At 37.4% G+C, this 14839-nt stretch overlaps 1 protein-coding gene across 1 annotated transcript; it reads right to left on the reverse strand.

Annotated features, from left to right (window-relative positions):
* Positions 1–13: 13 nt before the first annotated feature.
* LOC114933425 (uncharacterized) lies at positions 14–13696 on the reverse strand. The gene is given in 3 exon segments (XM_029305970.2): positions 14–2652; positions 2654–4030; positions 13638–13696. Coding segments are annotated over 3 exon segments (1758 nt in total). The 5' UTR covers positions 13647–13696; the 3' UTR covers positions 14–2280.
* Between the last annotated feature and the right edge of the window lie 1143 nt (positions 13697–14839).

The raw sequence follows: 14839 nt of genomic DNA on the forward strand, positions 1-14839 counted from the left end.
TATAATAATGATGTTTTGTAAACAAATTAGTTTATTAACATTTATACAAGAGTTCATACAATCCAGCATCAGATAAATTATAAGCGCAAATTATAGCTAATACTTTTTATTTATATTTTATTTTAATGTTAATTTATATTTTAATGTTATATATATGTTCAGTCACGCAAGTCTCTCAGCTGGCGCTCGTTAAAGGACCCCTCGCATTTATGAACGAATCGCTGTCAACTTTCGCTTACATAGTCGCTCTCGCCAAGAGTGCATCGCATCAACATCGATTTTAGTTTCAAGACAAAGCTTGATAGAAACACATAGGAGAAAATTTAAGCTGACGAATAATTAAATAACACATTTCTGATAAATGTGACGAGAAAATTAACAATTATTCATGTCTAACTAAAAAAAAACATTTAATGAGAGACAGAGGAGATATCCCACGTCTCCCCACGAGATTCGTCGATTCGCCTGCCTCGCGGGTGAAATCACGGATCTGTGCCAAACGTTTGTGAAATTGAGGACATACACGTATACACGCGCGAGATGTGTCTCTCTCGCGTCGGCGGCTTCTTTACCGGTATTGTGTGTAGAGGGATACCGCGGCCCGGGGAAAGTTTATTTACAGTAGAAGAAGCGTTTTCAATCCGCGGTTCGATGCACGACTTCGCGAGACCTCTGATCCCCCGAGCGAGCTCTCTATATGTTAAGGCTAATGCGAACAATGTACACACATACAGGCTACGATACAAATTGTAGAACGTGCTAACCAGCGGTAGAGTTTTGGTCTTTGATACAAACTTGGGTCTGACAGTTTTCCATCAACATCTAATTGAAAAAGAAAATGAAATAGATAGATAAATATACATATATACTTTATCTTCAAGTAGATAAATAATCTTCTCTTAAAAAAACGTATACGATACAAATTGGAGAACGTGCTAACCATAGCGGTAGAGTTTTGGTCTTTCATGCAAGCTTGGGTCTAACAGTTTTCTATTAAAATCTAATTGGAAAAGAAAATGAGATAGATAGATATACATATATGTTATCTTCAAGTAGATAAATAATCTCTTTAAAAAACGTATATGATATTCAAATTGAAGAACATGCTGACCAGCAGTAGAGTTTTGATCTTTGATGCAAACTTGGATCTGACAGTTCTCGATAGAGATATAATTGGAAAAGGGATAAATAGATAGATAAAAAATATATAAAAGAACAAATTTACAAATTTCCTAAGTTTTTTAAATTTTACACGTCATGTTCTTCAATATAATCATAATCAAACCCAAGTAGAATGCGATAACATAAGTGATGTGAGTCCAGCAAAACTTTCTTTATATATTAAAATATAAAGTAATTTTTCCTGTTAAAATATAAACTTAGTTCTACGGTTATTGTAAGCTTACGTGTTTGTTTCTATTGAGCGTGTTCTCTTGTACGATTGTCGATGATGTTGGCGGTGCCCGATCGCGTGAATGCTATTTCTATCAAGAATGGAGCGGAGGAAAGTGCCTCCACAAAAGGGATAGATACGAGGAAGTGAAACTGAAGTCGCACAACTATGTACAGAGTGTCTGTGTCGCAACTAAATGCAAACTTGCGTAATCCGAGCTCGGGAAGGCCGCACTACTGCTACCGACAAGTTCTTGTTCAAAGTACATATAATTGTAATTAATATCATTACGTTTATTGTTGAGGAAAGAACGACTCCCTCGTTAGTATACCAATTCCCTCCCGGAGTGAAGCTTGTCTCACGCCTATCAACCGTATATAGAAACGATCGCAGGAGAGTAAAATCTCGCGGGAGGTAACCGCGATGAGGGCAATCGATTCGATTTCACTCGAAGATGCTGGTATTCAAGGTTACTATCGTCATGGTACTGTTGAACTTACCGAGTCATCTTGCGTTCTCTCGCGAGTCGTGAATAAGCATTTCTCATTGTCGCTCTTTTGTGTATGTGCATGAATATATATATATATATATATATATATATATATATATATAAATTTGCATCTTAATGTATGTGTGTGTATCAGAGCCAAAGAGAGCCTGTGAGAAATTAAAGAATATCGATGGAAAGAACATGGCAGAGACGAAAAGAAGATAGATGAAGGTGAAGAGAGAGAAGAGCAAGATAAATGATAGGATAGAGAGGAAGAAAGAGAAAGAGAGAGAGAGAGAGAGAGAGAGAGCTCGATTTCACCTTGCTAATATCGTCCTGTAATAATTTACACGACTCGTCAAAGTCTTATATCGATTATGCTCATCTATCTCTATTTTCACGCGCTGCCCAACTTACTGCGATTGTTCACAAATTGATAATTCTTGTTGGGCAACGCACCAACATTCAATGCCAACACCTTGGACACGATGTTGAGGTCCTCGGCACCCGGGCCCTGCACGTTACCCAATTTGCCGACGACGCCCGACTGATAAAGCAAATGCTGAATCTGTTTGGCGGGCGTCTGTTGGCCTCTCGTCGGGATCTGATTGAATTGCGTGTAAGGATTAAAAATAAAGGTACTAGGAGCTCTCGTTGGCGCGGCAAAGTTGAAGGTATTCCTCGACGGAGGTGGTTGCTTGTTATCCAGGTTGAAGCCGAAATTACCAACCGCGTTGAAAGCCTCCTGCCTGTTGAATCTAGTGGCCGGAAGCCACAGGCGGCTGAAAGTCGGTAGGAAACGAGACGAAGTTCTGTTGCAATCGCTGCTGCTGCTGCTGCTGCTGCTGTTGCTGAGGTTGTTGGCGAAACTGTTGGAATTGCAGCTGTTCTTGATAATTTGTACGGAATAATGGTGGCGCGGCGGCGTTGGGAAGTTCCAGAGACACGCTCGGCTGGAGATGAACAGCAGGCTCCTGAAGAGACGACTGAAGCGGCAACACGTTTGTCTGTTGTTGGAAAATGTGCTGCTTCTGCAAAGGGAAATGATTATGCTGATGCAAACGATAAATTCTCTGCTCCTCTAGCTGCTTCAAGCGCTGCTCTTCCAATTGCTTAATCTTGGCCTGCTCCTCCAACTGCTTGATTCTAGCCTGTTCTTGCAAGTACTGTTGCTGCTGCTTCTGTCTTAACTGCTGCTCGTAGAGCTGGCGTTGCCTAATGAGAAACTGAGTCTGCTGGATCTGCTGTTGTTGCAGCTCCGCCAGCTGCTGTTCCAATAATTTCTGCTTAAACTCCAATTGTTCCTGAAGAGTCAAAGCTTGTCCATCGCCGGATTGCCTGTAAATCGGCACGACGCTCTTCGGTATACCGAGCTCGTCCTGTTGAACCGTAAAGGCCGCCACCAAAGGTGCCTGAAAAATTTTCACTTCCTCCGCTGGAGATTTGTCCTTATTAGTGGTGACATTGTTTTTGGGCGAAACGGTCGGACTAGATGCGGTTGGTTTTGGCGTAACCAACGCATTTGCGTTCGCAATTCCATTGCTAGCGCTTTGCGTCAAACTCTCGGACACTTGCGTGATCGGCTTCAACGTCACACTCTGGACTCTGTTGACCGAAGCTGAGCCGGAACTCTTCAGACTCCTCGCTTCCAACGAATCCACTTTGGATTCGCCTCGCGGCAAGTAAGTCGACGGATTCTTATCCGGTACAATTACGTTGTGCACGTGAAAGCTTCTAGCGTCATCGCGACTAGCCTTTTCGATGATCATCGGACTCGGAGAAACGTATCTCTTTGATTCGAGGGAACTCGAATTCTGCAACTTCTCCTCGTTGGGAATTTCCTCATCTCCCGGGAAACCGTCAAACGAGAAGGAAGCTTTCGGTATTACGCCGACATTTGCATTCAGATTTTTCTTGACCACGTCTTCGAAGGTCTTTTCGATGGTCATGATGAGCGATTTGTCGTCATCGTCCTTTCGTTGCTCCGCGGATGCGGCTTCCAATTCCGTCAGAGCTTTCAACAATGCTTGTCGCAGGTTCTTGTCGAGCTTTACCGGAGCCGGCGCAGATTCGAGATCCTTGGCTGAGATCTCAGATTTCTGAGATCTAGCCAAGCTTACTACTGCTAGTAGAATCGTTATGGCTACCTGCAAAGTTACAATAAATATATTAACATAATATTGTGTTACAGAGATATGTTGATGTTACAATGACTGATATTATTGGAAAGTAATATCTTCTTTGCTACGAAATAAAGCGAAGAAATAGTAAAATGTATGCATCGACCAAAATTATCTATGATAAGAATAGGAGTCTGTATATAATTTCACTGTATTGATTTGAGAGAGATCGAAAGCTAAAGTTTGTTCGTTCAGTCTATCTCCGGTTAGTCCCGTTATGAGTGGAAGAGAAGCCCCTAGGCGATTTTCTCCTCCTAAAAACACGGTAAATACATATTTACCAGCTTTCGAGTCGTGCGAGCGAGACCAATAGTTTGCATGTTTTATGTAATTACACATACACGCCTGACGTCGCCGAAGAGACACGCGCGTGAATAATTAAATGTGCAGACACGTTCTCAGAAAGTTGAAGACCGCGTATAACAAGTGTAATAAGCTTTCGACAGATATTTTAAGCTACCTATTAATCATTTCTCATATACCAGCTATAAAATATATATCTTCCTCTGCTTATTATATTATTATTAAATACAAATGCATATTTAGAATGCTAATCTGCTAATCTTGTTTCGCACCATAAATTTTCATTGTCAAGGATAACCATTCGACCAGCTACAAGAAGATGCGCATCGATCGAGAAAAGAAGAAACAGATGGATTTCATTATGGTTTCTTCGGTTAGAAACCGAATGCAATTAGAAGCGCGTATCTTTAATTACATACGTGTACAGATCATCTTGGGAATAAACTTTGGTATTTAAATGGAGAGAAACTCTTGATAGATCGAAGCTTTGTTTCATCGCTGCCGATAATCAAGATTAAAGACTTTTATAGATAATTAAGATCTCTTTAAGATCCTTGCGTTATACGTTCAATTTCAACTTTTATTGAATTTTAAGAATTATTTGTTTTATATTTTTGATATTAATTTTGTTTAATTCGAAATATAAAGTATTAAAAGTAATCTTTTTCGTCCTTTTGCTAAAATTATAAAATGGATATTAATATATTCGATTTATTATTCCTTAGTCTACACACAGTGAATAATTTCTATTTAATATCAATGCATTAATAATCATCGCATTTTTGACTTTGACATCTAAGGCTACTCTTCGCATCATCTCCTATAATTACGGACAGATTGGAAAAGTGCCACCTTCGATTAATGGCAACGTCTCATCCTTTCATCTTCCTAATGATACACACGTGACGAGTAGCGTGAAGGACGTCGCGGACAGTGCTTAATCATTCGTCATTAAAACCGCATTCGGATATCGTCCGTCTTAGACGAGGGTTTGCACGATTCGTCGTGCGGAAATTATTCAAATCAGGAATTGGGAATGTAATCCATTCAGCAAATGGCACGAACGCCTACGCCCTGAAAAGGTTACGAGGTACTCACCACAGAAGCGATCACAAGCTTTGAACTTTCATCCCGCTTATTCGAATCTCTCTATGGTGGGAGCCCAGATATGATGTATTCGCATACGTGAGAAGAGAAGAGTTATTGACGTACTGTCAACCATAAGTCTCGCGAAGATGGAAAAATCGAAGAGAATTTCTGGCGAGAATATTAAGCGTTCTCATAAGCGTGTAGACGAAAAAAAAATAAAGAAATAAATAAAAAAGAAAGATGAAGAAAAGCGCCAGCTGCGCTGCGTTATACGGGGACCTCTGACATTTGCAAAGAAAGTTACACCCAGGGAAAAGACAACGGAACGACACGCCGGGGGGTCAACGATGGTATATCATCGAATTATGTATTCTTCGCACAACGAGAGCCCGCGCTTAAGTACCAACGTTTTTGCCAGCAAAAGGAAAGTGTTAGAGATGCGCGCCTGTAAACTATCCCTGTAATTTGCACACAATAAAACGCGAGAATTGCCACGTTTAGCGCGCGCTTCTGCGTTATAAAATTATATTCCGTTTCCTATCTTCGCTTCCTCTCGATCTAATGGTTAATTGGTTCGCATTAAAATTTCTCAGGAACGAGACTTTGGAATATTAATTTTGGGGAAACGTTCGCAGAGTCTTCCGCTCACTCGAAACTCGAACAACTCATCCACATACAAATTTGCCGACTTTTTCCTGCGCAATTATAAATTCGCGGATCGCCGGAGGTAAAAATATGACAGCAAGCTAGGACACGTATCTCGTTCTAGAACAACTTTGGGGAACTTTCTAAACTCGCACGGGCGTCCTCCTCCCGTTTGGTCCAGCATCTCTCATTAATCTTCTCAGCCGTACACAAGCGGGAGGAACGCACTCTGCGACTTTGCAGGTGTCTTAATAATAATACCACTTAATAATAATGATCCGGTTGGAACTGACTCGCGGTGTTGCAGCTTTGACGTGGTCGGTTTCACTTTCGAAAGACTCGACACAATCGTCGTCGTGCTTGACAAGTGTCACCGCCTTGTCACGTGTCGTTCGGATTTATAGACACGACGCCCCTTAAGTAATTCTTTGCATAATAATCGCGGAGTCGCTAATTAATCATAGCCGCAAAAACCCTCGTAAAAGTCTGGGAAACATATATATAAAAATATATAAAGGCGGAAGACGAGTATGAATTGTTGCGATGAATTGTCCCGACAGGTTGTTAAAAAGATCCGTGTCATATTTGGTTATCGCAAATCTTTGACTATGCAGATGATTTTTTCACGTCGCGAACTCTTGACCCGTCATTTTCTAGCGCAGAGAGTGCGAGTTTCACCGCGCCTAACATAAAATAGCTGAATCGCTAAATTAATATTACTAATGCGCGATAGAAAATATTGCGTATAGAGTCTCTCGCTTTATTCTCTCTCCTTCCCTTTTCTTGTATTAATTAAGCGCACACGTATTATTAATATTAAAATTATAATTGCTTATATTAAAGATTTTAATGAAGCGAGTAACACAAAATTTACGAGTAATATTAAAATTATAATTGCTTATATTAAAGATTTTAATGAAGCGAGTAACACAAAATTTACGAGTCCGAAATTCTATCAACTGACAAGTATTAGATCAATTTGTTTTGTTGCACACTTTTTTATAATAATACCCGAGTGTCGAAACTGTTGACGAATATTTAATGAATCGAAAGTCGCAATTAAGTACCTTGCGACAAATCAACATCTGTCGTAGTTATTTCCTTCACGATAATAATCAGGCTGAGACAGTCAAGCTCCAATTACATAATCAAACTCCAATTACAACAAAAAAATTTTTTTCTAATACAAAAAAAAGAGAGAGTAATCATTGAGAGTGATCCTGTAATTTTTTCACTTTATATAATAATAATGTCAATGTCCAAATTATTACGTCAAAATTTTGATAAACAAACTACAAGAAATTGTAATTTTTTATACTTTTGTTTATTAATCTGTGTTATTATAATCATTCTTTCAGATGCTTTCTATATCATTTAAAAAGGCAAATTAATTTTTCGAAAATGTAAAAAATTAATCATTAACAAATGCTAAAGAAATCTTATAAACGTCATATTAAAAAATATATATATATATAAAATAATAAAATATAAAAAATATAAAAGCTTTATATAATATATAAATATAATAAAATCATTTTGTGGGAAGTTCCAACTGCGATACATTTCTCTAAATAAGAGATCGCATCGCGACAGTTGTCAAGATTTACGATAGTAGTTGCCAGGCAGAAATGTATATACGATATGTGACAATGATTATTGAGAAACCTGTCGCTTAACCGAAGAAAGAGAAAGAAAAAAAAAGCGAGATGAGATCGAGCATAACGTCTGGTTCACGCGATCGGGAGTGGGGAAACACCGTGAGAGAACTCGTCACATTGATCCGGCTCGCGCGTAACATCACCAGCGCGTAGAGGAAGCAGAAGATGAGGAAGAAGAAACCGCGAGAGCTGATGTGACGGCACTTTCACTCGGCAGAGTATGTCGAGGATGCGCACCGCTCGTGAACTTGCTTCACTCGACTCTTGCCGGCGTGATGAGCATGAAATACCGTCGTTACAAACTCGCAGGCTTGGCCTTTTGTGCCGGATTACGAATCGACTTGACGCAACATCATCCGAACAGAGTAACACGCCCAACCGCATTTTTTCCCCTTGCTAACACCGAGTGAGAGCGAGACTTCCTGATCTGGACAATAATTAGCGGCGAAACAAAAGTTCGGGACAAAATTCTATTTATAATTTTACGTGTCACGTAACAACGAAAATATTTCAACAAAATCCAGACAGCACCAAGTCCAAAATTGACGCATAAGATATTAAGAAATCTTGAAGACAGCTTTAAGAAATCTTATGATGATATCCAAAAAATATTTTAAAGATATCTTGTATGCGCCGATTTTGGATTTGGTACTGTCTGGGAATACACATAAAAAATTTTGAGATGCACATATACTTATTAAAATATGTTATAGAAAATTTGGAATAAATTTTTATTTTGAATTTTGACATGACTTGTAGATTGCAAAAATTTTAGAGTATTTTATAATTTGAAAACAGGCAAATAGGCATAAAATTAGAAAATATTTCGTCGTCATCTGTAAAGATAACCACTATTTTACGCTCCCAATTATCTCGTAAAATGAGGATAACATACTCCTCGGATGATCAAAATTGAAACACGAACGGTCGCGTGGAATGTAGACTACAAGCAGAATATTTTCTTCATAAATGTTAATGAAGAATAAATTTTCACTTTTCTCTTCGATTTTATGAATCTTTACCATAATTTCTGGAGTATGAAAAACAAAATTCCATTTGAACAAAAAAAGTAGAATTTTCTCCAGCAATATTTAAAATTTCACAATAAACGAAACAATGTGAGCTCGATTTTTCCATGTCTGATATCGATGTGAATAAATAAATTAAAGTTGGCATTAAGACTTAATTGTATTAAACATTACATATCGTCTAATAAATTTGCATAAAAAATGATAATTAAAACAGGAGCTACAAAGATTATTATAAGTTGCTTAAGCAGACTCGATTCACTAGAAAATTGCCTATAAAGAAATTTAATGTTAGAAATTGAAAGGTTGGTGCACAATGACTATCTTGAAAATCTTTATTACGCAGAAGAATCGATTTCCAATATAATAAGAAACTTATACGAATACTGCATTAATTCATAAAAGATTCAAAGAATGTTGGGCTTAAGTACACTTACCGCTAAATTATCTCGATTATTGTCATTATACGTTTCCTGTGCAAAAATATACATTATCTCGAGATCAATTTAGGCAAATAATGAGCAAGGTCTTGTAATGAGCGAAGAAAACTGTTAGGATCTATAATACTCGTACTATTTGAAGCTAATTGGTTGGATCCGAGAATATACTCCAATCAAATTTGACCGCTTAGCGATTTCACATCTAATAATCATGTTTAGTGAAGACAACGATGCTTCGACTATCGAGTAACAATCAGTTTTCTCTGCCAAGTGCAACCAATTTCTATGATGTAAAAATCTTATAAAGATCTCTCGCTAAATAAAATTAGAAAGAATGAAATGCAGAAGCATATCGAATTAGTTGTGTGTTGCTTCTGTTTTATTTACAGATTATTTCATCAGTTGAAATCAAAAGCAAAGACAATTCAACTTTAGATAAGAGATAACTAGATACAGAAAAAAGGAGATCATTCAAGAGATAATCAAAATTTATTCTTCTCCCCCCCAAAAAATTACGCAATCAATTAACAAGATTTATTTCGCGGTTTTTCACAAATAATCAACTTTCCGCTGGTTGCATCACGGTGTATCTTGATATCTTGTTGATTTCGGATTTCGTGTACAGAAACGCGGAAATAGAAGCGACGCGTGAAAGTGCACTTCGCCAGCAAGTGTCGCCAAGTACGTTTCGATTATACAACGAGTCCTTGGCGTTGAATAACGTACAAACCCAACCAAGAGAAGATGAGCCGATGCGCCTGAATGCAATTAAACGCGAATGCACAGCGCGCAAAACACCATATCGTATTGCAAGTTTAGAGTGAAAGTTTCGAGAGATCGAGGGCCTCCGTCGCAGAACCGTCTGTCTCTGCGCTGATGAAAATAATTCATGTATAGATCGACCGTATCGTTTCTCAAGTCTATCGACAATTGATCTCTCGACACTTTTCTTTAGATACTCCGATCTTGAATATTTCGAACAATTATTCGCGCTGACAGCGATCGAAAGCTCTCCAGAGTTGAAAAGTCATCGAGGTATACAAGGTGTCCCAGACTTACTGTACCACATGATTTGGAGACGATTTTTCCTCGGTGAAAATGTCGAGAAAGGTCATAATTTTTGGAATCACGTATCTTTGTAACTAATTAAATTAAAACTCGATTAAAGTAAACTTCACCTGACATTAACTAAAAAACATAGTTTTGTTAATAATTTATTTCCACAAGACTTAGTTTACAAAAAAGCTTTTATTTCTTCAATCGTTTACAACTCGAAAATGATTGGTGCCTGGACATTTTCGATGTGGAAAAATTGTCTCCAAATAACCTTAGGAGTCTCCCATAAACGGATGGTACGGTAAGTCTGAGACTCTCTGTATAAGCTTGGCCGGTGAAGGCAAGAAGGAAAAATTCGAAGCGTGGGAGCCGATTAAACAACAATTGTTCCAACGCCGTACGTGATGTCGGACGTCGACGAGAGGTTTTACGAGAGGCCTCGATGAGAGAGAAAAGTTCAGAAAGGATGCCGAGGGGCTTTCCACTTTCGATGCGAAAAGTGCTCGACTCAACGGACCGAGAAGCTGCCTCCTCTTCGAGATTATTAAGGAAGTCGTAAATGTTACGGCGCGCGTTTTCTAGCATAGTCGGACACGATCCGGCTGACCGCGGGATCGATCAGAATGCATCGGTTACGAAATGACCGGAACTTTTCTTCATCTTATTCGAGAGTCACGTGGGCGGGGAACCTCTCCGATTGCGCGTATTACGTGTTCTGTTCTGAATCCAAACAGAGATAAGTTCTCTCGTGCAAAGCGCTTCTTACGAGATCGGCATTGTCGGCTACCGTTTCGTAAGATCTTGGCTGAACCAGCTGCACTAGTTCAGAGTTTATCTTCTTCTCACTCTGCATTGGGAGGTAAGAAAACAGACTTAGGCCCTCGTGTAACGGGATTTTCTTTTTTTTTTCTACCATGTACAGCTTCGGCATCCTCTATATCTCTCGGAATGAATCTCGCTACCGAAATGAATAAGGGAGGGAGAGGGAAAAACCGGAGAAGAGAAGAACTTTCTTCCCGCGGAGCTCGAAAAAGATGCCATCTACTTTCGTGGGTCATCGAACTTAACTTGCGCCGCAGGTATATCCGTCACACCCATCTTTCCGTGTCATCGATCCCTAATTACTTTCTCTCGAAACGCGCGCCGCCCAGAAGTATCTCGTTGATGTGACCATGCATTAAGATAGAACATTTCAAATAAGGATGCCTGAAGATTTTCCCTTACCGTTACCTATTACCGTTACCTATTACGACAGTCGAGGTAAAAAAAAAATAACGATTCGGAGTAAAAACGGAGGATGCATCATAAATGATACTTTTTACGATCCATTGAATCCTCTCATTTCGATCAAAGATTGTTTCAGAGCAATATATCTCATTTCTCCGTCGCGCCTTGTGCCGATTTCAATAAATGAAATTCAAATGAAAAGCCTTACTCTTGTAACGCACACTATATATACGTATAGTATTAATCTTCTTTCCGGTCCATTAGGTCGACCTACATTAGGTCGTGGAAAGAGAGAACATCGTATGCATCTAAACTACGAGAAGAATCAAATCTTTCCATTCGAGTGATTTCGCTATCTATTTCCTTTATGCAAAGTTTTTTTACAAAACCCGATCGATTTCGATTATTATCGGCTTGACACGCGTATATCGATCCTCGCTTAATTTCAGATCCTTTCGCGAAACTCTGATTTCGACCTTAATTAACAGCACACACGGCCGTACTACATGACAACTGGGTCGTTAGGAGTGCATATTTATGACGCTCGCGTGTTGCATCTAGGAGAATAGAAATTGATCTACTGACAGTCCAGCGACTTCAACAGAGCGCGTCGATTCATTAATGCGATTCATAATGAGCTAGCATACTTCACGGTGAATTGCCGCGAGTGTAAAGAGGATTCCGACAGACGAATATTGCGGAGAGACCAGCAGGAATCACCATTTATCCACCTTTTATCCGAATCAGTGGCTATAAATTGACGCGACGTTTATTATTTGCTTTCCTCTTTCGAAATTAAAAATCACGCGCGTATGAGGTAAAAAAATTTATTAGCATTTACTACGAATTTTTATTCAATGTAATTTAAATGATATGCGGAATTTAAGAGTAAGGTTAATGATGTTCTAGAAAGTTTTAAAATCGCAATATTTAATTACATATGTTATTGTGTATACTAATCAAATATATCATTAAATAAATAGGCGTATAATTAAAGTCGCACTACGCGACGTTTGTAATACATTGAAATTTATGGCATGTAATTAGAATAATACACAGTGCGTAGCATTCATATTAGTTCCCAAATGTATCATTTTGCAAATCGCATGCCATAAATAATAGACTGCAATTCGAAGCTGTTTGGCCTACATGCAATTTTAGTGCAGTGCATTTTAACCGGACGAACAACCAAGATTTACCGGAAATATCGGATTGACAGGTCGCTTGGGAGATCTCGGATCGAGTCAACGATTCATTAAGTAGCCATCGGAAACCGTTAACTAGCAAAGCAAAGCTCTTCCGCGCGATATATCTGGAAATCGCGAAACGTATATATAATGGAAGAAGAAAGTAGCCACCGCGTGAAATGCTCATCCGCAAGTTTCCTCCAAGTAGAAACTCGCGAATACCGATACGAATCTTTGAGTCGGGAACACAAAAGATTATATGTTATCATCGAATAATTTCGTTAAATAATCATCTAAATGATCGAACTTGGATTATCCTGGTTATATCATTTCGGCTAATAAAAGATACTTATACAGTTTTCCCGCACATTGTTAGATTTCTTCTTTCATCAGCTTCCCAACTGGAGCTTCAGACATCCGAGATTATCAATTATTATAATATTTTAAAAATACATATTTACGCTTTTTATTCGCACTATACGTATATTTACGATACTATATTCACCCGAGTAGCAATAAGAGTACGTCATTTTGACGTCGACCTAGATAATAATGTCCAAAGTTAGTGCATGAGACATCTTTAAGATGTCTTTGAGATATATCATAAGATTTCTTAAAGATGTGTCTTAAAGATTTCTTAATGATGCACCAATTTTGGACATAGTGCTATCTGGGGAATAACGTCATTAGACGTTAAACCTGACGTCAGTTTGCTACTTGGGTAGTTGCCCTCAAATGCTGATAATCACTTTTGCACTCATCTGATCGAGTCGCACTGTCACTTGAATCGCACGTAAAATCCATCACCGTGGGAAAAAAGATCGACATGTGCAACGTAATAGATATGAAAAGAGAAAGAGAGAGAGAGAAGAGAAATTTAGAGGAAAGTTGTGAACAAAAGTGGAAAGGCTGGTATCAGTTTGAATGAGTTTTGTACTCACCAAGCGCATGATGCTGTCTGTGCCCACACTCGTACGGTTCTCGGCTTTTACTCGGGAAAGATGATCTCCGTAGGTAGGTAGGTAGGTGATAGTTTCGTGAAAGAAAGGTGGGGTCACGTACACCTCGCCGATGTTAACGCACACGAATACTTGTACGCGATAGATTCGGCGGTTTTCTGTTACTTTCGGCTCTTTTGAATATTACCGCGCGTTCTCGTAACCCATTTTTCGTCGCATTCCCGCGCGTTTTGCGAGGAACTTGGAAGACCTGTAATTCAGAAAGTTCTTAATAAGAAAGGATTGAATATATTATATCTATAATATAAATTATGGACCAAGAGTATATATATACATATACCTATACATGTTTTGCAATTGCATGTTTCATCTCATTCTAATAATGTATATTAGATATAGCGATACTAGATTATAATTAAATTTAATTAATTTAAGTATAATTACAAGTACTTATATAATACACGTGTATTGTATTATTAATATTATATTTTTTATATGCATATAGGTGTAATAAAATACATTTTCTTTAATGCAATATAGAATCTTATTATTAATGATTAAGTAATATCTTAATAATAATTTTTGAGTAAAAAATTTGAATAGATGATTATAATTATACATATATTTATCCAACAATTTATCCAACAATTATAATTATATTTATCCAATAATTATACAATATTTATCCTTAAATAGAATTTGAAAAATAAAATTTACCTTCTTTATTTTTATTATAGAATAAAAATTATTTATTTTTTCTTTTAATTGTAAAAGATAATTTAATAATAATAAAATTTAATTACAAAAATATTGCAATAATTTTTATTCATTTTTATTGATATAAAATATCTAAAATTGATACGATAAAATATATATAATTAAATTGATCGATATGATAAGATAAAATTTAATTACGGAAACTCTTGCAATAATTTTTATTTATTTCTTTTTGTTGATTTATTATTATAAAAATAAGATTAAATTTTCAAATTTAATTATATATATCTTGGGAAATAAAAATTTGAAATAAAATTAATAATAATAATAAATTATATAATTTTCATATCTAAAAATGTTAAACTGTAATTTTTTTAAATTTAAATTTGACGTTAAAAAGTTATATATTAGGACCTTGAATAAGTTCTCGCTGTTTTTTTTGTTAAAAAAAAACATTTATTTAAAAT

This window comes from Nylanderia fulva, unplaced genomic scaffold (assembly GCF_048542155.1).
Source record: "Nylanderia fulva isolate GAGA-0341 unplaced genomic scaffold, ASM4854215v1 Scaffold23, whole genome shotgun sequence".
Classification (NCBI taxonomy): domain Eukaryota; kingdom Metazoa; phylum Arthropoda; class Insecta; order Hymenoptera; family Formicidae; genus Nylanderia; species Nylanderia fulva.